Here is a 23,197-nt window from a genome sequence, read left to right on the forward strand (position 1 = left end):
TTAGGTTTCCAGTTTGGGGCCACTATCTTTTTGCACAAACCCCGCCTGTCAAAGCCGCAGCGAGTCTGTGTCTACACCACAGTCAGAAGGTGTGACTGCAGCACGTCTACACACACAGTACCTGAGCTACCGTTGAGCTAGGGCGAGCGGCTCAAGTACACACCCAAGTCCCGAATGGGGCTAGCCGGGCCACTGCCCTTGCTGTCACAGCTTCACTGCTATGGTCACTTTGAGCGAGCTAGATCCAAGCTGGCTCGGGTACGTCTACACATGCTGCCTCCCCACTGCTGGGTAGGCAAACCCACTTTGTCTCTTGACTGTGTGCTCTGTTGGAGTCACTCAGCTTTCTATGCAGAGTACTCCACATTGCTGACCAGGCAGGAGGACACTGGCCTTCCTGTGGCTGAGTGCTGGAGGACGCAGGTGAAGGTTTGTCCCTTAGGATAGCATTCTACTCATTTTGTTTGTGTGGGTCACTAGTGACCAAATGAGGGTGTGGCAGTAATTAAGTTTGCACAAGCAATGATGTTCTATTACTTTCAAGAGGTGAGCGAGTTGGTCATTCGTTTGTTTCGTAACGAGAAATCAGCTGGTCCCACCCACTTCACACCCCAGTACATCCCAGAGCCATGGGTGTGGTTACTGTCCTGCAGCATTCTCGGACACAAGAAAAAAGCTCTGTGTTTGAGCAACCAATGAGTCATGTGATGTTGGGCACAGTCCTATTTATGACCACTTTCCATATTGCCAAACAGTGATTTCACTAGCAAATGCCGCCTTCTGCAGAAGTGGCTTGAACAGGAGTTTCCAGACAGGGTGTTGGCAGCAGAAAGCTCAAAGGGCTTTGAGACAGAGAGTAACATTTCAAAAGCCCCTCTGTGACTTATGAGCATTTGCCCCATTTTCAGAAATGACTTTGGCAGTTAGGAGTGAAAGTCCCATCGGCTTTCAATAAGACCTCGGCACTTTAGAGTCTATGACTGTCGGCCTCGAAAGTGCCACCCTGGTTTGTGAGCCTGGGGGGTTGTACCAAGTCCTGCTGGGACATGAAAACACAGCTGCTACAGGGGGCTCCTGAGAGATTCCTAGCAATCGCTGGTGACAAAGCAGGATATAAGGTTTGATTCTGACGTCAGAATCTGCTGCCTTTTCACAGCAAGTTCAAGCCAGATCTTAGTTGTGTTTTGGAGCAGGGAAGTAGCAATGGGGAGGGTGGAATTTCCACCTCCACAAGTTCACCTGTGCCTGGAGACCATTTGCCCTCAGCTGTCCATGGCACTAACCCAGGCTAGCTCCAATGAGATGCCAAGGAGACCTTTCTAGAAACATGTGGCTCTAGCCCTCTCCACCCCCAATTAAAACCTTAGCCATGCCCATCTTTCAGAAACTTAACCTTTAAATTCCCTGGTCACTATTGCAGGTGGTTCTTTCCCATTTCCCAGCACTCAGAGTCCTTGGGAATAAGGAACCATGCACACCTTTTATTTGGGAAAAACACAATCACTATATATTTACCTGCAATAAAACGGGCAAAACCCAAGCTGTCCAATTCTGGTCATCCGTGGATGTGGAAATGTGGAGAAACTGGAAAGGATCCAGAGGTGAGCAACAAAGATGATCAAAGAAATGCAGTGAAAGCCATATGCACAAAGGCTGAAGGAACTGGGTATGTTTAGTTTGGACAAGAGGAGATTAAGGGGGAGATATGAAAGCTGTCTTCAGACACTTGAAAGGCTGCCTTAAAAAAGATGGAGAAAAGTTGTTCTCTCTTGCCACAGAGAACAGGGCAAATGGCAATGGGTTCAACCTACCCCACAGCAGATTTAGATTAAATCTCAGGAAAAACTTCCTAACGGTCAGACCAGTAGGACAATGGAACAGACGCCTAGGGAGATTGTGGAAGCTTCTTCACTGGAGGTTTTCTATAGAAGGCTGGACAGAGCCACCTGTCTTGGATGGTTTAGACACAACAAATGCTGCATCGTGGCAGGGGTTAGACTAACCCGGGCGGTCCCTTCTAACCCTGTGGTTCTATGATCAGGAGTATGGCGCACCCCACAGTCCCAGTTATTAAGTGTCCTGCTTTTTGAGGGCCCACAGCTCTATTTACATCCACCTAAAAGCTCACTTGCAGATCCCATTAGGCCCAGTGCTGATCAAGCGGGCGCTAGGAAGCGGCTCCTCAGCTGGGCTGCTCTGGCCCAGCAACATCCACCCCACCAGGCCCCCTGCTGGTCTGTGGCTGTCTCAGGCAGTTCAGCTGCTGCGGCTCTTCCCCTGGCGCTCAGGGCAGGCATGATGTTCAGCTCTAGCTCCGTCGCCATTGCGCAGGCCCCACAACATTCATTTCTGCCACCAGGAAGCCCTCTGCAGTAAAGACAGTGCTATGGAGGGTTCCGAGTCCCCAGCTACAAAACCCAGAGCCAGGCAGGACTCCTGGTCAAACCACTTCCCTTTCCAGCACAGCCCCTCTCTTCCCTTCGGAAGCGGGCATTCCCAACCTGTCAAACCGCACACAACCTGTCAGCTCAGGGTGACCCACTTACTACTGGGCGTATCTTGCACAATTCAAATGCCTTTTCATAACCAGCCACGTTAACACACTGCTGTCATTCCTAGAAACAGAACACAAACAGCTTCCAGACAACGCAACACAACCCACCATGCGTAAGCCAAACTGCAACCCATGTAAGGGAAGCCTGCCACAGCTTGTTCCTTCCCTGTTCTCCTACAGGAGGAGCAGAATAGTGGGAGCTTCTTTCCCATTTCAGCACTCTAGCTCTGGGGCTCACATTGGCAACTGCATGTTTTTCTGACTTGACTGTTCCCTTCCTTCTTTCTTTCTGTCTAGCCTGGCTGTTACACTGAGCCCCCGAACCATCACTCCAACATCAGGCTACAATGCGGCTTCTAGATAGGATCCAGCTATAGCCACAGAGCCGGACTGAACCAGAGTAGAAACCAGGGTAGCTGGACATTATGGTTGATTGGACATTTGGGGACATAAGAAAATATGAATGGCCATACTGGTTCAGACCAAAGGTCCACCCAGCCCAGTATCCTGTCCTCTTGACAGTGGCCAATGCCAGGTGCCCCAGAGGGAGTGAACCTAACAGGTAATTATCAAGTGATCTCTTTCCTGCCATCCATCTCCACCCTCTGACAAACAGAGGCTAGGGACACCATTCCTTACCCATCCTGCTAATAGCCATTAATGGACTTAACCTTCATGAATTTATCTAGTTCTCTTTTAATCCCTGTTATAGTCCTAGTCGTCACAACCTCCTCAGGCAAGGAGTTCCACAGGTTGATTGTGTGCTGTGTGAAGAAGAACTTCCTTTTATTTGTTTTAAACCTGCTACCCATTAATTTCATTTCGTGGCCCCTAGTTCTTATATTATGGAAACAAGTAAAAAACTTTTCCTTATTCACTTTCTCCACACCACTCATGGTTTTATAGACCTCAGTCATATCCCCCCTTAGTCTCCTCTTTTCCAAGCTGAAAAGTCCTGGCCTCTTTAATCTCTCCTCATATGGGACCCATTCCAAACCCCTAATCATTTTAGTTGCCCTTTTCTGAACCTTTTCTAATGCTAGTATATCTTTTTTGAGATGAGGAGACCACATCTGTACGCAGTATTCAAGATGTGGACGTACCATGGATTTATATAAGGGCAATAAGATATTCTCCGTCTTATTCTCTATCCCTTTTTTAATGATTCCTAACATCCTGTTTGCTATTTCGACTGCCGCCGCACACTGCGTGGAAGTCTTCAGACAACTATCCACGATGACTCCAAGATCTCTTTCCTTATTAGTTATAACTAAATTAGCCCCCATCATAGTCTATGTATTGTTGGGGTTATTTTTTCCAATGTGCATTACTTTACATTTATCCACATTAAATTTTATTTGCCATTTTGTTGCCCAATCACTTAGTTTTGTGAGAGCTTTTTGAAGTTCTTCACAGTCTGCTTTGGTCTTAACTATCTTGAGCAGTTTAGTATCATCTGCAAACTTTGCCACCTGTTTACCCCTTCCTCCAATGCCCTGGATGACAGCTGGGCCAGGGTAAGGCCCAAGGGAAGACATGGCTTTTGAGGAGGGAATGTGAAGGCAGGTGTGGTTGTATAGGCCAGGGGCTTAGGGGGGATGTCCCAGGCACAGGGGCAGCATAAGACTCTAAAAGCTATTCCATTTGTAAAGAGCTCTGACTCCTTTACTGCAGTTCTCTGTGGTGACTTGGAGAACAATACTAATGCGTCACACAACTCTGCCGGCACTGCGTGGGGTGACAGCACATTGCCGGGACACATTTCCACAGCCCTGTGCCTCAGGTGGTCTTTGCATCCTCGGCCTGTGCAACAGCTTGTAGATTGATGCACAAATTAGGTTTTTGCCCCTCTGTTGAGTGGTAATAGAGGTCAGCACTTTGCAGGTCACCTGCCCAGTGACCCAGGGACATCCCAATGCAAACTGACTTTCTGAAATGAAAAGTCAAAACATTTCATTTCAGAACTGCTGAAACAAACTGTTTCAACCTTTCCAAGGGAAAAAACATTCAACAAAAACAATTTGCTGAATTCACAAATTGTTTTGGGCGACCCGAATCTGCATTTGTGTGTGCGTGTGCAAACAAAGGTTTTGCATGAAATATTTCCCCCAACTCTGCATACTAGAAATGCACTAGGGCCTACAAACAGAATGGTAACCTGGAAGAACACAGGAATGCTTTTGGAGCTGCTAAGGTTAGAGTTTATGCAGCTACGTCTTCTTGGTGTCTAAGAGCTAGCAAACAAACATTTGTTTTGCAGTCCTCCAACAGAGTATGAACCTGTGTCACAACCATGTGAAATAGTGTGAACTGCTCAGCCTGAGGGTGAGAAGTGTGTCAGGATACTACAGAAATCCCCTAGCAACGAAACTGAAGATGGGCACGGGAAACTCCGGCTTAGCACACACAAGAAATATTCCCACAATCCGTAGTTCAAAACTTGTGACAGGGTCGTTAGGGCCTTGGAAGTTTGCTGGGTAACGTTTCCCCAAGGTGATCTCAGGTGTGGAAAATCTTGCACTCTATTTGATGCTTTCCTGGAGGACTGCATTCCTTGTCTACGTTGGGCTCTTTGGGAATGGATGTGCATCCCCCTGAGAGCCCAGTGGGAGCTGCCAGTTGAACCATAAAGCACTTGGAGATTGGTATTTGTGGGGTGACTAAGAACAAACCATGGGGCCCTGGGCTGCGTGGGGAGATGCACTGCTTTGACTGACGGTAGAATCTGCCCCAGCCTTCTCATGCGTTGAAGTGGCATAGGAGAACATGACACTTAACAGACCAAAAACTAAATACTGGAGCGTCCCTGTGCTAAGGGGCTTGCAAGTTGAGGATCTGCATCTACAAAGACTGAAGCATGTGAATAATTGAGTCGAATGGAGCTTTTCTTGTGCGAGTAAAGTTCCTCATATTCTTAAATCTTTGCAGGACAGGACTGTATGTTGGCCATACACTGTTAGCAGTGCTAATAAACAAGGGGTGGGGGAAGGGACTGGGAAGGAGCAGGACTTCACCAAGGAAAGACCAGGAGGTGCTGGGCCCGGCATGCGCAGTGACCAAAATCAGGACTGGGACATGCTGAGGTGGACTTTCAGGAGAAGTAATGGAGTGGGGGCACAAGGGGACAGTTCTCAACATCCCAGCCCTGCTTCAAGCATGGCTGGTTAGTGAATCCTTTTGTGCCTACACTTTCTACTCAAGAAAATGGGCTAAGCCTCCATCCTCGATGTGCTCCTTCCTGCTCTCGTGTGCCCCTTTACAACCTCTCTGTGCTGCCCCCACCTTCACCATCTCTCCAGCCCCCCACCCCAAAATCTCACACTGCCACCCCTCGAAAATCCAGCCAGCATGAACCCACCCACCCATGCAGGTGCCTCCCCTTGCCCCCAGCTCCAGTAGGGAGACCAGCTGGCCTGTGGTTATAAGGATAGTCCTGATGTTTGGGGCTTTGCCTTTTATAGGCACCTGTTACCCACATCCCCGTCCTGATTTTTCACATTTGCTCTATGGTCACCCTCAGCTCTAGTCACACACACATACGCCAGCTCCTGCAGGGGACTCATACACAGGCTTCAGACAAACTGCCTCACATCTGCAGCCGCTCCCCTCCCCCCGTCCTGTCCCGCTCACCCCTCCAAACAGCGACAGAGCCCCCTTCCCTGTTTGCTCTCTTCCGTTCCTTCCTCATGCACTCCCAGAGATTGGAAAGGCTCCCCTGACCACGAGGGAGCAAAACCTGTCCTGCCATTATCAAGGGTGGGAATTTTTCACATAACTTATTTTTTGTTGGAAAAATGCCATTTTGTTAAAACCGAAATGTCTCCTGGGAAAGGGGCAGGTTTGACACATTTCCACTTTCAAAAAAAGTTGGGGGGAAAAATCACAATTGTCAAAAATGTCCCGTTTTGACATTTTCAAAATGAAAAATCCCATTTTCAGTTCAAAGTGACTTTGGTTAAACTTTTAGTTAATTTATAGTTAAAAAAAAAACAGGTTCTCAGAGAAAGGTCAAAATCAAAATGAACAGGAGTACATTCACGAACTAGGTCAGCTCCCAGACTGCTGTGCTGGGCATCACAACATGGGGAATAGATGGCCAGCCCTCTGTGGAGAAAGAGGTGGTTAGGGACTATTTAGAAAAACTGGACGTGCACAAGTCCATGGGGCCGGATGAGTTGCATCCGAGAGTGCTAAAGGAACTGGCGACTGTGATTGCAGAGCCATTGGCCATTATCTTTGAAAACTCGTGGCAAACGGGGGAAGTCCCGGATGACTGGAAAAAGGCTAATGTAGTGCCAATCTTTAAAAAAGGGAAGAAGGAGGATCCTGGGAACTACAGGCCAGTCAGCCTCACTTCAGTCCCCAGAAAAATCATGGAGCAGGTCCTCAAAGAATCAATCCTGAAGCACTTACATGAGAGGAAAGTGATCAGGAACAGTCAGCATGGATTCACCAAGGGAAGGTCATGCCTGACTAATCTAATCGCCTTCTATGATGAGATTACTGGTTCTGTGGATGAAGGGAAAGCAGTGGATGTATTATATCTTGACTTTAGCAAAGCTTTTGACACGGTCTCCCACAGTATTCTTGTCAGCAAGTTAAGGAAGTATGGGCTGGATGAATGCACCATAAGGTGGGAAAGTTGGCTAGATTGTCGGGCTCAACAGGTAGTGATCAATGGCTCCATGTCTAGTTGGCAGCCGGTGTCAAGTGGAGTGCCCCAGGGGTCGGTCCTGGGGCCGGTTTTGTTCAATATCTTCATAAATGATCTGGAGGATGGTGTGGATTGCACTCTCAGCAAATTTGCGGATGATACTAAACTGGGAGGAGTGGTAGATACGCTGGAGGGGAGGGATAGGATACAGAGGGACCTAGACAAATTGGAGGATTGGGCCAAAAGAAATCTGATGAGGTTCAATAAGGATAAGTGCAGGGTCCTGCACTTAGGACGGAAGAACCCAATGCACAGCTACAGACTAGGGACCAAATGGCTAGGCAGCAGTTCTGCGGAAAAGGACCTAGGGGTGACAGTGGACGAGAAGCTGGATATGAGCCAGCAGTGTGCCCTTGTTGCCAAGAAGGCCAATGGCATTTTGGGATGTATAAGTAGGGGCATAGCGAGCAGATGGAGGGACGTGATCGTTCCCCTCTATTCGACATTGGTGAGGCCTCATCTGGAGTACTCTGTCCAGTTTTGGGCCCCACACTACAAGAAGGATGTGGATAAATTGGAGAGAGTCCAGCGAACGGCAACAAAAATGATTAGGGGTCTGGAACACATGACTTATGAGGAGAGGCTGAGGGAACTGGGATTGTTTAGTCTGCAGAAGAGAAGAATGAGGGGGGATTTGATAGCTGCTTTCAACTACCTGAGAGGTAGTTCCAGAGAGGATGGTTCTAGACTATTCTCAGTGGTGGAAGAGGACAGAACAAGGAGTAATGGTCTCAAGTTGCAGTGGGGGAGGTTCAGGTTGGATATTAGGAAAAACTTTTTCACTAGGAGGGTGGTTTGGATTGCCTAGGGAGGTGGTGGAATCTCCTTCCTTAGAAGTTTTTAAGGTCAGGCTTGACAAAGCCCTGGCTGGGATGATTTAATTGGGTATGGATCCTGCTTTTGAGCAGGGGGTTGGACTAGATGATCTCCTGAGGTCCCTTCCAACCCTGATATTCTATGATTCTATGATTTCAATTGACCCAATCGGAAACAAAATGCAGATTTTTCAGTTTGTGAAAATTTTTGACATTTTGACTTTTCTGTCAATTTTGGGACAGAAATTTCTTTTGAACTCTGCACAGTTCTCCTGGGAAGGGAAACCATTTCCTACACTGCTCTAAACATGGCCGATAGGTCACGCTTCAATGCAGTGGTTCTATAAGGTGTCTGGTCGTGCAGGGAAGCCCTTCGGTTGCTGATACGCCCAAGGAAAAAAGCGTTCCACAAAAAAACCTTTCGGACATTCTTTCAACATCAGGGAGAAGCAAGAAAAAAGCACAATGCTTTTTTTTTTTTTTGCCTTAGCAGTTACCCTTAATGCACTAATTTGTTACCAGGGCTTGCAGGGCACTACAGGATCCAGAGGGCTAGCTCTCCTAGCGCGATAACTAGCAGCCTCTCCTTCCAGAGCCATGCACATTCCTGTAACATCCCCAACGAGTGATGCCAACGCCTCAAGTTGTGAATAGGAATCAGCCCTGCAGGAGGCTGCTGGAACTGTAAACATGGCAAAATAGCTTTGCCCAGCAGAGCACGGAATCAGCATGGAAAGAGGTGTTATTTTCTGCTCTACCGGGCTGTTACAGCTCAAGCAGATAGATATGCATTGATGTGAACTAGCTAATGCTCTCCCCAGATTTCCACTGTCCCAAATTCCAATTATGCCTTTCTGCTAATCTTTGGGCTGAGCAGTTGCAATCACACAAGCCCAATATTCTGTCCCCTCTACCATCTGGTGAAGGGTCTGTGCCAGCTCCCAGCGGACGGAAGGACTGCTTTTGCTCACGGGGAAGCAGCTCCTGGTGTTACCGGTGAAGGGGCTCTGCTCAAACCCAAGTGGGAACAGAAGATACAGTGATATGGAGCCTCTGAATGGTTTGCAAGTAGCAGACTGAGTATTGCCCTGGGTGCAGACTGCCACGCATTACCTAGCCCGCTGGTCCTGTGCATCAGGAGGGTGGTTACTCTATTCAGGGGTCTTTGGTGGCTGGTTCTCCCCTCCCTACGATAAAGGGGTTTGCTGGGGGAATCCCAACGAGCTAGCGCACTAAATCTCACTCTTTCAGATTAGCCTGGTTTGGGACAGCCCCCAGCATGAGACTGCCCTGGCTTTGGACAGTGTCGCACTCACAACGCATGCAGGCCCCACCAGGCCCAGAGACCACATGCTGCGGCCACTCTGCCTGCTGATCAGAGCTGGCTGCGGCAGTACGGCCTGGAGCTGTGTGTCAAGGGCTGAGCAGAGCACCAGCCGCACAGGGCAGGAGGGGACGCAGCTCCACCGCCTGCTCTGGGCTCAGGCAAGAACCCCCTTCCCCCGGGTCTCTCTCCTCAGCCCCTCGCCCAGCGCCCCGTGTGCAGAGGAAATGGCCACTGAGCAGCTGATGGGCCCCACGGAGGAGCAGCTGGAGATCCTGGAGTATAACTTCAGCAAGGTCAACAAGCACCCGGACCCCACCACCCTGTGCCTCATCGCCGCCGAGGCGGGGCTGTCCGAGGAGGAGACCCTGGTGAGTGAGCAACACGGGCCCCCGGGCCCAAAGCCCTGCTCCTCGGCCCAGAAACCCACTCCCCCCCGACAGCCGCGACCCACTCCTCAACCCACCCCATAACTCCACTCCTCGCCCCATAGCCCTACAGCCCCGACCCACTCCTCAACCCACCCCATAACTCCACTCCTCGCCCCATAGCCCTACAGCCGCGACCCACTCCTCAACCCACCCCATAACTCCACTGCTTGCCCCATAGCCCTACAGCCCTGACCCACTCCTCAACCCACCCCATAACTCCACTCCTCGCCCCATAGCCCTACAGCCCCAACCCACTCCTCAACCCACCCCATAACTCCACTGCTTGCCCCATAGTCCTACAGCCCCAACCCACTCCTCAACCCACCCCATAAACCCACTCCTTGCCCCATAGCCCTACAGCCCCGACCCACTCCTCAACCCACCCCATAACCCCACCTCACCCAATAACACTGCAGCCCTGACCCACTCCTCAACCCACCCTATAACTCCACTGCTTGCCCCATAGCCCTACAGCCCTGACCCACTCCACAACCCACCCCATAATTCCACTCCCCACCCCATAACCCTACAGCCCCAACCCGTTCCACACCCACTCTATAACTCCACTCCTCGCCCCATAACCCTACAGCGCTCCCCATTTCATAACCCACCCCACAAATCCACTCCCCAAACTATAACCCTACAGCCCCGAACCACTCCACAACCCACCCCAAAACTCCACTCCTCGCCGCATAATTCTACAGCCCTGACCCACTCCACAACCCACCTCATAACTCCCTCTTTGTCCCATAACCATGCAGCCCTGACACATTACACAACCCACCCCATATCTCCCTCCTGTCCTCATCACCCTACACGCGCGAACCACTCCACAACCCACCCCATAACTCCACTCCTCGCCCCAAAACCCTACAGCCCCGAGTCACCCACAACCCACCCCATAACTCAACTCCCCAACCTAGAACCCTACTGCCCCGACCCACTCCAGAACCCACCCCATAACTCCACTCCTTGCCCTATAACCCTTTAGCCCCGACCCATTTTGTAACCCACCCCATAACCCTATAGTTCCAACCCACCCCACAACTCACCCCATAACTCCACTCCTCGCCCCATAACCCCAGAGCCCCGACCCACTCCACAACTCACCCCATAACTCCACTCCTGGATCCATAGCCATACAGCCCCGAACCATTCCATACCCACCCCATAACTGCACTCCTTGCCCCATAACCCTACAGCCACGACCCATTCCACAACTCTATAGCTCCTAACCACCCAATCACCCCCTCCCCACCCTATAACCCTATAGCCCCAAGCCACCACATAACCCCATACCCTCATACTCCCAATTCACCCCAACCCTGCTCCGAACTCCACAATGCTAACTCTGTTGCCTCCACAATCCCACTCTTTTCATCTCCACACCCCTATTCCCTCATAACTGTACAAATCTCACTGCCTCTGCTCCCTACCCCAACAAACCTGCCTCACCCCACATCACCAGAACCCAAACACACTCCTGTATGCTGCCCCCAGAGCCCCCAGCCCTATACCCCAGTGCACCTTGCTCTCCAGCCTTCCAGCCTCACCTCACACTTCGACAGCCCCACTGAGCCCCATATCCCCATCTCACACCAAACCTCCACATGCAAACTCCTCACTTCACCCCACTGCTCCATCTCACCCCACAACCCCATTGCACCAGCTAACCCCTCAGCCCTGCTCCTTGCCTCATGCCACAACCACACTGCACCTCATAACTCCATTCCCCACCCCACAACACCATAACTCTGCTCTGTGATTCACCCCACACCCTCAACCTCAGTCCACGCCATAACCCCACTCTTCATACCACAACACCCCATATCACTGCTCTCCATACCACTAACTCCACATCCTTCTACCCCAACTGCCCCCAGAGTCCTACCCTCCACCCCACAGCCTCATAATCCTGCTCCTCATCTCACAGCACACCTGCATCCCACCCCACACTGCTATAACTCTGCTGTCCGGCGCACAGCCCCATAATCTCACCGCTTACCTCCACAACTCTGCTGTCCTTCTTACACCAGACTCCCACCCCGCCCCATGCCACAGCCCCATACACCCTATGCTCAACACACACCCATGACCCTGCTCCCATCGCGCACCGCATAGCCCCATAAGTGCTCCCCTCCTCCATCCCATGGCCTCAATTTGCCTCCCCAGCCCTGCTCCCAGCTACTTCACCAGCACCTGCCCTTGCTACCCCAGAGCTCCATCCCTTCCCCAGCCTGCTTGGCCTGCCCCTTCTCTCTCTCACACTGTCTGGCATTTCTCTCCTCTTCCTTTCAAGCCTGTTTCTTTCTCTCCCTGTCCCCGCTGGCTCTCCTGGGGAGGCTGAATTGCTGTCACTTCCCCTCCAGGCTGGGCTGGCAGACTCCACTGTGACTCCTCTAGTGCTGGGTTTCCAGCAGCAGCCCTGGCTGTCTCTGCTCTTACAATGCAGGCCAGGCCATTTACAGCACCTTCACAATGGCCCCTTTCTCGCTGGCTGGTCTCTCCTTTTTCTCCTTGGTCCTCGTTTCTGTCCCTTTAAATCAGATCAGTAGCATCAGCTGAATTCTCTGTGGACTAAAAGGGGTCAAAGAAATTCTGAAAGCTCCTTCAATAGGAGGCAGGAGCTGCCAGACTGGCTGCAAGACGCGGGGTTCAGGGTCAGGATTTGGGAGGCCAGTACAGGGAAGGGGGCCAGGTGAGCGCTAGATAGCACAGAGACCAAGCACAATGAGCAGACCCAGGAGAAAGAAGTGGTTTGGGACTATTTAGAAAAGCTGGACGTGCACAAGTCCATGGGGCCGGATGCGTTGCATCCAAGAGTGCTAAAGGAGTTGGCGAATGTGATTGCAGAGCCATTGACCATTATCTTTGAAAACTCATGGCGATCGGAGGAGGACAACTGGAAAAAGGCTAATATAGTGCCCATCTTTAAAAAAGGGAAGAAGGAGGATCCTGGGAACTACAGGCCAGTCAGCCTCACCTCAGTCCCTGGAAAAATCATGGAGCAGGTGCTCAAGGAATCAATTCTGAAGCAATTAGAGGAGAGGAAAGTGATCAGGAACAGTCAGCATGGATTCACCAAGGGCAGGTCATGCCTGACTAATCTAATTGCCTTCTATGACGAGATAACTGGTTCTGTGGATGAAGGGAAAGCAGTGGACGTGTTGTTCCTTGACTTTAGCAAAACTTTTGACCCTGTCTCCCACAGTATTCTTGCCAGCAAGTTAAAGAAGTATAGACTGGATGAATGGACTATAAGGTGGACAGAAAGCTGGCTACATTGTTGGGCTCAACGGGTAGTGATCAATGGCTCCATGTCTAGTTGGCAGCCGGTATCAAGTGGAGTGTCCCAAGGGTCGGTCCTGGGGCCGATTTTGTTCAATATCTTCATAAATAATCTGGAGGATGGTGTGGATTGCACCCTCAGCAAGTTTGCAGATGACACTAAACTGGGAGGAGAGGTAGATTCGCTGGAGGGCAGGGATAGGATACAGAGGGACCTAGACAAGTTGGAGGATTGGGCCAAAAGAAATCTGATGAGGTTCAACAAGGACAAGTGCAGAGTCCTGCACTTAGGACGGAAGAATCCAATGCACCGCTACAGACTAGGGACCGAATGGCTCGGCAGCAGTTCTGCAGAAAAGGACCTAGGGGTTACAGTGGACGACAAGCTGGATATGACTCAGTGTGCCCTTGTTGCCAAGAAGGCCAATGGCATTTTGAGATGTATAAGTAGGGTCATTGCCAGCAGATCGAGGGACATGATCGTTCCCCTCTATTCGACACTGGTGAGGCCTCATCTGGAGTACTGTGTCCAGTTTTGGGCCCCACACTACAAGAAGGATGTGGAAAAATTGGAAAGAGTCCAGCGGAGGGCAACAAAAATGATTAGGGGACTGGAACACATGACTTATGAGGAGAGGCTGAGGGAACTGGGATTGTTTAGTCTGCGGAAGAGAAGAATGAGGGGGGATTTGATAACTGCTTTCAACTACCTGAAGGGGGGTTCCAAAGAGGATGGATCTAGACTGTTCTCAGTGGTAGCAGATGAGAGAACAAGGAGCAATGGTCTCAAGTTGCAGTGTGTGAGGTTTAGGTTGCATGTTAGGAAAAACTTTTTCACTAGGAGGGTGGTGAAGCACTGGAATGTGTTACCTAGGGAGATGGTGGAATCTCCTTCCTTAGAAGTTTTTAAGGTCAGGCTTGACAAAGCCCTGGCTGGGATGATTTAATTGGGGATTGGTCCTGCTTTGAGCAGGGGGTTGGACTAGATGACCTCCTGAGGTCCCTTCCAACCCTGATATTCTATGATTCTATGAGGGTGGAACAGCAAAGCACCCACTGGGCCATTTCCATTTGATAGTTTTCTTTTTGAAAATTGCCAAAGTTGCATCTAAAAAGAAAGCAGCCCCAGGAAAACCGTTTCGCCATGTGCTACAGGCTGCCTCTGAGCTCAGGGGAAGTGAAATGGAAAGGGCCCAGTTCAGATCTCAGACTGTGTAACTCAGAAGTACCATTGCAGTCGGTGGAGTCACAAATGGGCTAAACATAGCGAGACCAGTCTCTGGCCTGGCCCAAGTAAGTGGCCCTGGGGTAATATTCATTCCTTTGTTCACAGCACCCTTCTCCCCCTTCAGTTTACCAGAGTGCAGCTGGCACCAGTAGGGAGCAGTGCAGGTCTCTGTGCTGTGTCTAACACCACGCTGTGCTCCTGGTTCCAAGCTGCTCCGGGGGGGGGGGGGGGGCAAGAATCAGTTACACACGAGCCTCTTAGTGCTGATCTCCTGATTAAAACAAGCTATCACAAAAGAGAATCCATGCTCCTCATTGGAGTCTCCCCTTAAAGGACTTATTTCCCTGGTTAAAAGATGACATCAGACGATGGGCAGAGCTGCTGCTGTGTGTTAGTTTGTTAGAGATGTGCTATGGCTCTGAAGTTTCACTTCTTTCTTTACAAAGTGACGATCAAATATCGCACAGGGTGCAGAGAACCCGTGTCTCTCTCGTGAAAATTACTGCACATTAAAATGTGACCTTCATAGACAAGCTTGTCTGCTCCTGAACCTGAAATACTCCTACAGAGCTGAGGATGTTTTTTTAAAAAAGGGTTGTTTATGTAATAAATCAAGACTGAGGTTTTAGTTATATGGCACATGTACTGTGTCTAATATTATTAATATCAGTGTTTTCCATCTGCAGTGTCCTCCAGTCAGTAGTCAGACACCAGAGAGACTACTGCTGAAGTGCAAAGTGGTGACTGGTCAACTGTTTGGGACAGGACGTGACAAACAGTGCATCTAAGTGAACTGACAGGGAGAAATTTAAGTAGATATTTACCAGGCTGGAGTTGGGCCAAGATATCCCTGTTAATGATGCTACAATGCTCTTAGGAAAAGTGTTGTGGCACTGGTGTCTCTAGTGACCACAACAGCTCCAAAAACAACTGCTAACAGCAAAATAGTAGATCACAGGCGTAGGAGTGCTGTGCGTATTCGCAGATGGAGAGCAACATTGTACTTATAGGCCATCATGTGCCAGCAATGCCCCTCTGCCATGTACATTGACCAAACCGGACAGTCCCTACGCAAAAGAATCAATGGACACAAATCAGACATCAAGAATTATAACATTCAAAAACAAGTCGGAGAACACTTCAACCTCCCTGGTCACTCAATTACAGACCTAAAAGTCACAATTCTTCAACAAAAAAACTTCAAAAACAGACTCCAACGAGAAACTACAGAACTGGAATTAATTTGCAGACTGGACACCATTAAATTAGGCTTGAATAAGGACTGGCAGTGGATGGGTCATTACACAAAGTAAAATCTATTTCCCCATGCTAATTTTCCCCCTATTGTTACTCACACCTGATTGTCAACTGTTTGAAATGGGCCATCCTGATTATCACTACAAAAGTTTTTCTCCTGCTGATAATAGCCCACCTTAATTGTGTCCAGTTTTGGGCCCCACACTACAAGAAGGTTGTGGAAAAATTGGAAAACATCCAGCGGAGGGCAACAAAAATGATTAGGGGACTGGAACACATGATTTATGAGGAGAGGCTGAGGGAACTGGGATTGTTTAGTCTGCAGAAGAGAAGAATAAGGGGGGGATTGATAGCTGCTTTCAACTACTTGAAAGGGGGTTCCAAAGAGGATGGCTCTAGACTGTTCTCAGTGGTAGCAGATGACAGAACAAGGAGTAATGGTCTCAAGTTGCAGTGGGGGAGGTTTAGTTTGGATTTGAGGAAAAACTTTTTCACTAGGAGGGTGGTGAAGCATTGAAATGGGTTACCTAGGGAAGTGGTTGAATCTCCTTCCTTAGAGGTTTTTAAGGCCCGGCTTGCAAAGTCCTGGCTGGGATGATTTAGTTGGGGATTGGTCCTGCTTTGAGTAGGGGGTTGGACCAGGTGACTTCTTGAGGTCCCTTCCAACCCTGATATTCTATGATTCTATAATTCTATGATTAATCTTGTTAGAGTTGGTATGGCAACCCCCATTTTCTCATGTTCTCTGTCTATATATATATATATATATATCTTCCTATTGTATTTTCCACTGCATGCATCTGATGAAGTGGGCTTTAGACCACGAAAGCTTATGCCCAAATAAATTTGTTAGTCTTTAAGGTGCCACAAGTACTCCTCGTTCATTGTACTTTCCGTGTGGATGACTTATTTAAGCTGCTGGCTTTTTATTGAAGGCACATGGCATTGTTGACAGTACACATTTTCTTATGTAAGTGTTAAAAGGTCGCAAAGGCAAACACTAAGGGAATACAGCAGAGCTGAGGCATTATAATATTGTATAGTAGGCATCCATTGAGGATGACTTATTTTAGATTAACAGAAACAAGAAGCAAATTAAAAACAATATGCAATCTCCTGTGGAGAGCACAGTGTGTGTGACTCACTCTATACTACCTGCCATCTTGGGCTAACTCACAGGGCATGCCCCTGCAGACAGACTAGGGAGTTCACTTTACTCTTAAAGGTGCAGAACCTAGAAATTAGCCTACCTGTACCACAGGGATCTAAATTTTTAACCAAACTGTACCTGTATCTGCAGAGAGCCATTCTGCTTCTTCCTCGTGCACTTTGAAATAGTTTCCTCTTTGATTACCACCCTTGTCATCTAAAGCATATGTTGATCCCACCATTGGATGGGAGGATGAGGGTAGTTTCACTACTCCAGGTTTCCCAGCATTGCTGTTCATGCAGTGCCAATCATGTTCTGGTCACTTAGGCAGTACTTACTTCTGTGAATTAGAAAATCAAAAATGTCAGTGTTAAAAATGTGACTTAGATTATCTGTCCTGCAAAATTCTGCAGCAAAAAGACAGAATTTAGTCCTATAGTGAAGATAATTTCCACACTTATATTAAAGTGCGTTGTGATCACAGCCTTCAATATGCCCATACACTTGTACTCACTACCACCAGCCAAGCCCTATTAGTGTGCTTGGAGATCTGCAAACATCAACTCCCATCGTGCACAAAGCTCCATGCAGGTACTTTGCCCATGCAGGATTAGGGCTATAGTGAGGGATTTCCCTACACCCCCCCATGGGGGTGTTTACCACCCCTGAATTTTCCCAACACCCCTCTGCCCAGTTTTGTGAACTAGTTACATGCAGTGTTGCTAATTTAGTGATTGTTTGGAAATTTGAGTTGAAATTGAAACATTAATACACACTTTAAAAGCATATAAAGTGTATGATAAAATATGTGTATCTGAAAAAGTATACTAGATTTGAAAAGTATGAACACAGACTAGCTTCCTTTTACAGCTGTTGTTTTAATGACCATGTCAGTGCATTCATTTTGGTGATGTTGGCCAACCTAATAATTTCAAATTATGATTTGTAAGTAAACTCTAAATGAATTCTCCCTGACAGCTAGTGATGAGCTGGGGTTGGGGGGGAAAGGCTAAAGGACCAGACTGTATTTACATTCCAACCTCATCTACCTAGGTATCGAGCAAACAGAGCTGTGTTGCCCAAGTGATAGATTTTGGCTAGGGTTGGGTTATAAATCACTTGAATGCGAGGTGGGAGATGTAATGAAGTGTTATTTCCATTGTATGAGTAAAGGGCCGTAGAACTGTACTTAGCCTGTGCTGACTGAGGGCATCAAGAGAGAGGGTGGGGACAGGTGTTTTGCTTGATGGTCTGCCTGAGTCACAAGTACTATTAGACCTGCCCCCTCCACTGTTTAAAGACAGAACTGATTAGGCTCCATAGATGGTCTTTTGTTTTGTTAAGTGACCACTACAACTGAAATCACTGATAATCAGGTGCTTAGACCTGCTGTGGGACAGTGTTTCTATGGAAGAGATGGCCCAGTCTGCACTAGCAGCGACGTTCCCCCCCCCGCCCCCCCCCCCCCGAGAGCTCAGCTGAAACCACAGAGCTGGGTGGAACCTCAAGAGACCAACTCGCAGAGGTCACAGTGGAGGTGGCAGCAGAAGGTGACGGCGCAGGGCCATTGGCAACAGAGCGATGGAGCAAACGGTGGCACAATGAACAACAGTGGCCAGAGTGAACAGTGAGCAGCTGGAGGAATGAGCAAGGTGCCTTCTTGCCCCCTACCTGGGAGATAAACTCATGTGAAAGCACCTCTGAACTCTGAGTCTCCTCTGACCAAGGACAACACCGGTGAGTGTTAATGAGGCTGTTAAGAATGCTGGAGACACAACACAGTTCAAGCGAACAAACATGGCTGTGGCCTCATACTTTTTATTTAGGCAAGAGATACCACACACTACAAACTGGAGGCCAATGTTAAGTGCATTGTCACTTGTTCACCCTGAAGTTGAACACTGGTTCTGAACAAGACCAGCAAATGCTCACTATCTTTCTGCAAGAAACTCAACTGACTGGCTAGACACATGTGGTGCAACAGTGAAAGACACAACAGTTGAAAAAATGAAGAACTCTCTCACCACATTCAAAAAATTTGCATACATGGCTGATGAATGCACTGATGCAAATGAGCACCAACTATTAAGTCATTGTGTACGTTATCTTGATGTCAGTGGTAGGCCAGTAGATGCATTTCTAGATGTTCAAGTTATAGAAGACAGATTGGCTGCATCTGTGACAACCGACATCTTAGAAGAGTTAAATGCTTGTCAATGGGACCCCAAACAGATGGCTGCTTGTGCATTTGATGGAGCTGCAAACTTCTCTGGAAGACATGGTGGAGGACAAGCTTTGCTCAAAGAAAAGTGTAACCCTAGTCTCTCCTATACACCCTGCAGAGGCCATCTACTCCAACTAGCGCTAGTACGAGCTGCAGACTCTTCAAAAGACATTTTAAAAGCTATAAATTTAATGTCTTCATTATACTCTTTTTTCAGCAAGAGTCCAAAAAGACTGAATATCTTGGAAAATATAGAAGATACACTGGGACTGAAGTTCAAATTAGCCCAACCTGGGAAAACCCGCTGGCTTTTTCATCAGCAATCCTTGGCTGTTGTCTTAACAGCCATTCTTACTGGCCATTCTTACTCCAGCCATTCTTACTGGCTTTGGAAAGTATCTACCAAGATGGGATGGATCTGAGTAGTGGGGCTGGTGGATTACTTTTGCTACTACGTTCAGAGAAGACTATTGCCATTCTCTCTCTTGTAAGTCTACTGTTGAAACCACTTGGGTCATTAAACAATGCCATGCAGGCATCTGCTACAACAAGCTACATTTGGATTGATCAGAGAGCTATCCATTAAAAAAGTACTGGAAGAAGCAAAGACTTCAAGTCCAGAAGTTGACTAATGAAGGCATTTATATTGAATCCTTAAGTTAAGAGAACAAGAAGTGTTTGTTAAGACAGCTGAAAAAGTACACAGACTTGAGTCTTAAAAATCTACAACAGCGACTTCTAGATTCTACTCAACCTCTGCGTAGCTTTTACAGATCCCTGTCCTATAAAACACTGACAGTTGAGTGGAGTGAGGCACTACCAGCAATGGGGCTGCCATGTGCGCAGGACAGAATAAAGAATTTGAACACAGCGTGGAATATCATACCATGAATGAATGAAGATTTGACTTCAACTTCTTTTTTATCATCACTAGTGGCTGGACCCGATCTTTGTGCTCTGTTTCCTGGACTGAAAGAAGTAGGAATTCATCTCTTGCTACTCCCAGTCACAACAGCTACAGTTGAGCGTTCTTTTTCATCATTGAATAGAATTTTGTGTTTTGAAAGAAGTCGCCTTCTGCCTGATCATGTGAATGAACTAATGAGCATATCAATTGAAAGAATGGAAGTACCGGACACATGAGAAGCCACCAAAGATGAACGCATTGCATTTGAGAAGTTCATTAACAGAGTTGTGCAAAATTATAACAAGAAACCAAGAAGGATGTAGATGTAGTGCTTCACAGAAGGCTTGAGTAGCCAACTTTAATTTGTGTGATGATTTTAAAATCTAATAAAATGGTCATGAAACATTTTTCAGTTTTTACTATGGTGCCATACAGCCCACCTTCACCCTCACGGTCTCACTCCTCATCGGCCCTGACCCCCTCCCTCCCTCATAAATTTGAACACCCCCACTAAGTTCAATTCCTGGGGAAAACACTGGCTATAGTCCCTGCCCTAGAGAGCTTGCATGACTATTTTACATGTAAAAGGTTTAGTCCAGTGATCCACATTTCTTTCCTCACTCTCTGATATCTACACTAACTGGGAGCACAGGACTGCTGCACACCTGGTATCAAAGCAGCCCCTTGCTGCAAGACAGCCACATCTCTCTCTCTGCGGCTTTCTCCCATCCTGGATCCATCTGTTTTCTGGGCAACAAATCACCTTACCATTGTGATGTAAGACTATTGGAAAACTAGATCCTCCTGATAGAGTCTTTAGAAAGTAGGAATGTAAGACAATGGGTAACATTGTCAAAAGCCCCTAACTGACTTAGGAGCTTTATTCCTGTTGATTTTTGGTGGGACTTTAGGCCCCTAAATCACATAGGCACTTCCAAAATGTTTTACCTTGTGTGTGATTGCAATGGAATAGAAAGTTATTGCAATGCAAAGAAGTTAAGTGCATAAGTCTAATTTCCTTGAAAACTTTCATCTTTGTACATTTCTCTGTTCTCTAGAAATGGTTCAAGCAGCGCCTTGCAGAGTGGAGAAAATCCGAAGGGCTCCCTTCAGAGTGTGGATCCGTTAGAGACTAAGGAGGATGACTAGCTTTTTCCCTACTCACTGTAAACAACTGATTTTGCTTTTCCTTCTCGCAATAGATGTTATGATCCAAAGTAACATCCTGCTGTTTAACATGGTGTTTTATTTAAAATGTACATAACCAGAAAAAAATAATGATATAATACTTTAAACAGCTCTTGTCACATATTATAGAGTGGCTAAGAGGAGAGCAGCTGTACCCTGTTTGGATTAGAGTTCCATATGGCGTATAAATGTAATGTCAGCTGCACAGAGCAGAACCAGTTAAGGACCTAAGCCTTGGCTCTGAGCAAAGCTACTATGAAAGGGCAAAATGATAGTGTGAAAATTTTCCTTTTCTTCTGATCCCCATATGCACACCCAGTGCCAGCATTAACAGTCTCTAGGTTCCTGGAACAGAAAACCAGATGTGTCATTAACCTGAGCTTGCTCAACTCAACACAGAGAGCACTGAAAATCACCACAGAGGAGAACTGAGGACATCCATAATTACTAGATCATGCCAAGAACCCTTGACTTTATCTGAAGTGTGTCTAATAAATGTCACTGAATGAAAAGGAATATTTTTCTGATGTATTAATAAAATTAGAACTTTTTGTTCAAACTGAAAATATTTGTGTTCTGGTCACACTAAAGTCAGTTCAAGGCCAGATGAGCCCCCACCCTCAGCTCACCTAGTCTGACCTGTATATTGCCGGCCAATGACCACCATCCAGCCACCCGCATGCCAAGCCAAACAACCTGAAGTAGATGTTCACATTATTCAGCATGTTTTTGTCAGCATGTGATGCTCTTAGCCAGCAGCTCCCTGACAGCCCATCCAAAGTATTCACTATGACAACACAGGTCTTTTCTTCCCTTCCACACTAACTGTCTTTAAAGGGTTGCTGGCCATTTTGCAGGCCTTCTGCACATGGCAGACCTTGGGGCAGTTTCATGTCCGGAAGGATTTTGTCCCATCTGTTGTATTTTTAAAAAGCTTTTGGGTATGTATTGTTTGTCCTCCAGTTTCCATGCTCAGCCCTTTCTCATGAAAGGAGCAGAAAGGGGCCCCTCCCATTATAGCCAGCAGCCAGCGCCCTCCCCTGAGCTGTGAGACACCCAGATTCAAGCCCTGCTCTGACTGATTGGAGCAGGGACGTGCAGCCAGGGCTCCCAGCTCTCAGGAGACGACCTGGGCACCAGCCTGTGGGATATTCAGGGGAAGGGATGTCTCACTCTCTTCTGTTAAAGTCATTTCACCAGGTATAAATAGTCACCTGGCCCAGAGAAAGCAAGTGAGGGATTGACTCTAATCCAGCAACTGGGGCCCTCAACTAGAAGATGCCAGAGCCAGGTTCAAGTCCCTTCTCCAAAGCAGACAGAGCAGGGATTTGAATTTGGATCTTCCCTCTCCCCAGCAAGCACCCTGTTCACCTGGCTCCTGGGACACATCCCCACTCACCCTGGCTGGGTGAGATCGGAGCACACCTACCAGAGTGGGTCCCTCACGGGAGAGAGAGGCAGAGAATTGCCTGGTTGGAGCATCCTGCTGGGGCAGCATCAGGACTTAGGCATGCACAAGGTTGCCCACCAGGGGAACGTAGGTGCCTGTGGGCATTGAGGTGGTGGCTGAGCAGGGCTTTTGGGCACATCAGCGGCACCTGGCTATCAAAAGAGGCAGTTAGGTGCCCATGTGAATCCAGCCCAGAAACCTGTATCATCGAGTGGCCTGGTCCTTCCAGGGGGGCTGGGCTCAGCCCGTCTGCCAGGCACGTGATGGGTTTGGACTTGGGGCAGGTGACCAGGCATCATGTGATGGTAGCCCCAGGCAAGGCTTCCTGTGAGAGGGGGCTCGAGAGCCCAGGAAGGCCCTTGGTGGCCTTTGGAGTGGGGCTGGCAGCGCTCCCCTGCTCAGAGAGCTGTGGGGGCTGAAAGAAAGAGCTGGGGTGTCATGTCCTGATACAAAGATAAAAGGGGAATGTACAGGCGAGCAGACTGGGGAAGGGGCTCTCCATGCCACGCAGAGAGAGGGCAGGTAGCAGTGCCCGGCCGTGAGGGGCAGAAGCTACTGAAAGGGCGCATTTGAGGGAAGCATTCAGGGAGAACGAGCTGGCTCTGGGGAAGGAGGTATTGAAAAAAGCCAACAGCGCAGAGGCAATTTAGTGAGGGGGAGGGGATGT

General features: G+C 48.3%; 2 protein-coding genes across 5 annotated transcripts in view; one reads left to right on the forward strand and one right to left on the reverse strand.

Annotated features, from left to right (window-relative positions):
• SPMAP2L (sperm microtubule associated protein 2 like) overlaps nucleotides 1–23,197 on the reverse strand; it is a 112,842-nt gene that overhangs the window by 28,592 nt on the left and 61,053 nt on the right. For all 3 annotated transcript variants that reach the window (XR_007356230.2, XR_007356229.2, XR_012668001.1), the window contains exon 10: nucleotides 16,900–17,101. The gene's annotated coding sequence lies outside the window, so the exon portion shown is untranslated. The remainder of the gene's footprint in view (nucleotides 1–16,899; nucleotides 17,102–23,197) is intronic.
• On the forward strand, nucleotides 123–21,646 carry HOPX (HOP homeobox). Of its 2 annotated transcripts, none has more exons than XM_048846925.2 (3): nucleotides 123–3,116; nucleotides 9,604–9,778; nucleotides 15,041–16,902. In XM_048846925.2, the coding sequence occupies exons 1-3, from the start codon at nucleotides 2,980–2,982 to the stop codon at nucleotides 15,140–15,142; spliced, it is 414 nt and encodes a 137-aa protein (XP_048702882.1). In that variant the 5' UTR covers nucleotides 123–2,979; the 3' UTR covers nucleotides 15,143–16,902. The 2 variants fall into 2 exon arrangements, with proteins under 2 accessions (XP_048702882.1, XP_048702883.1); XM_048846926.2 differs by lacking the exon at nucleotides 15,041–16,902 and adding an exon at nucleotides 20,951–21,646 and having other exon boundaries at nucleotides 2,891–3,116.

This window comes from Caretta caretta, chromosome 4 (genome assembly GCF_965140235.1).
Source record: "Caretta caretta isolate rCarCar2 chromosome 4, rCarCar1.hap1, whole genome shotgun sequence".
Lineage (NCBI taxonomy): Eukaryota > Metazoa > Chordata > Testudines > Cheloniidae > Caretta > Caretta caretta.

Coding starts and splice junctions, on each gene's coding strand:
- HOPX (XM_048846925.2), top strand. CDS start 2,980: ATGGTTGATTGGACATTTGGGGACATAAGAAAATATGAATGGCCATAC. Junction 3,117..9,603: donor AGAGGGAGTGAACCTAACAG/GTAATTATCAAG, acceptor CTCTCTCCTCAG/CCCCTCGCCCAGCGCCCCGT. Junction 9,779..15,040: donor TGTCCGAGGAGGAGACCCTG/GTGAGTGAGCAA, acceptor TTCCATCTGCAG/TGTCCTCCAGTCAGTAGTCA.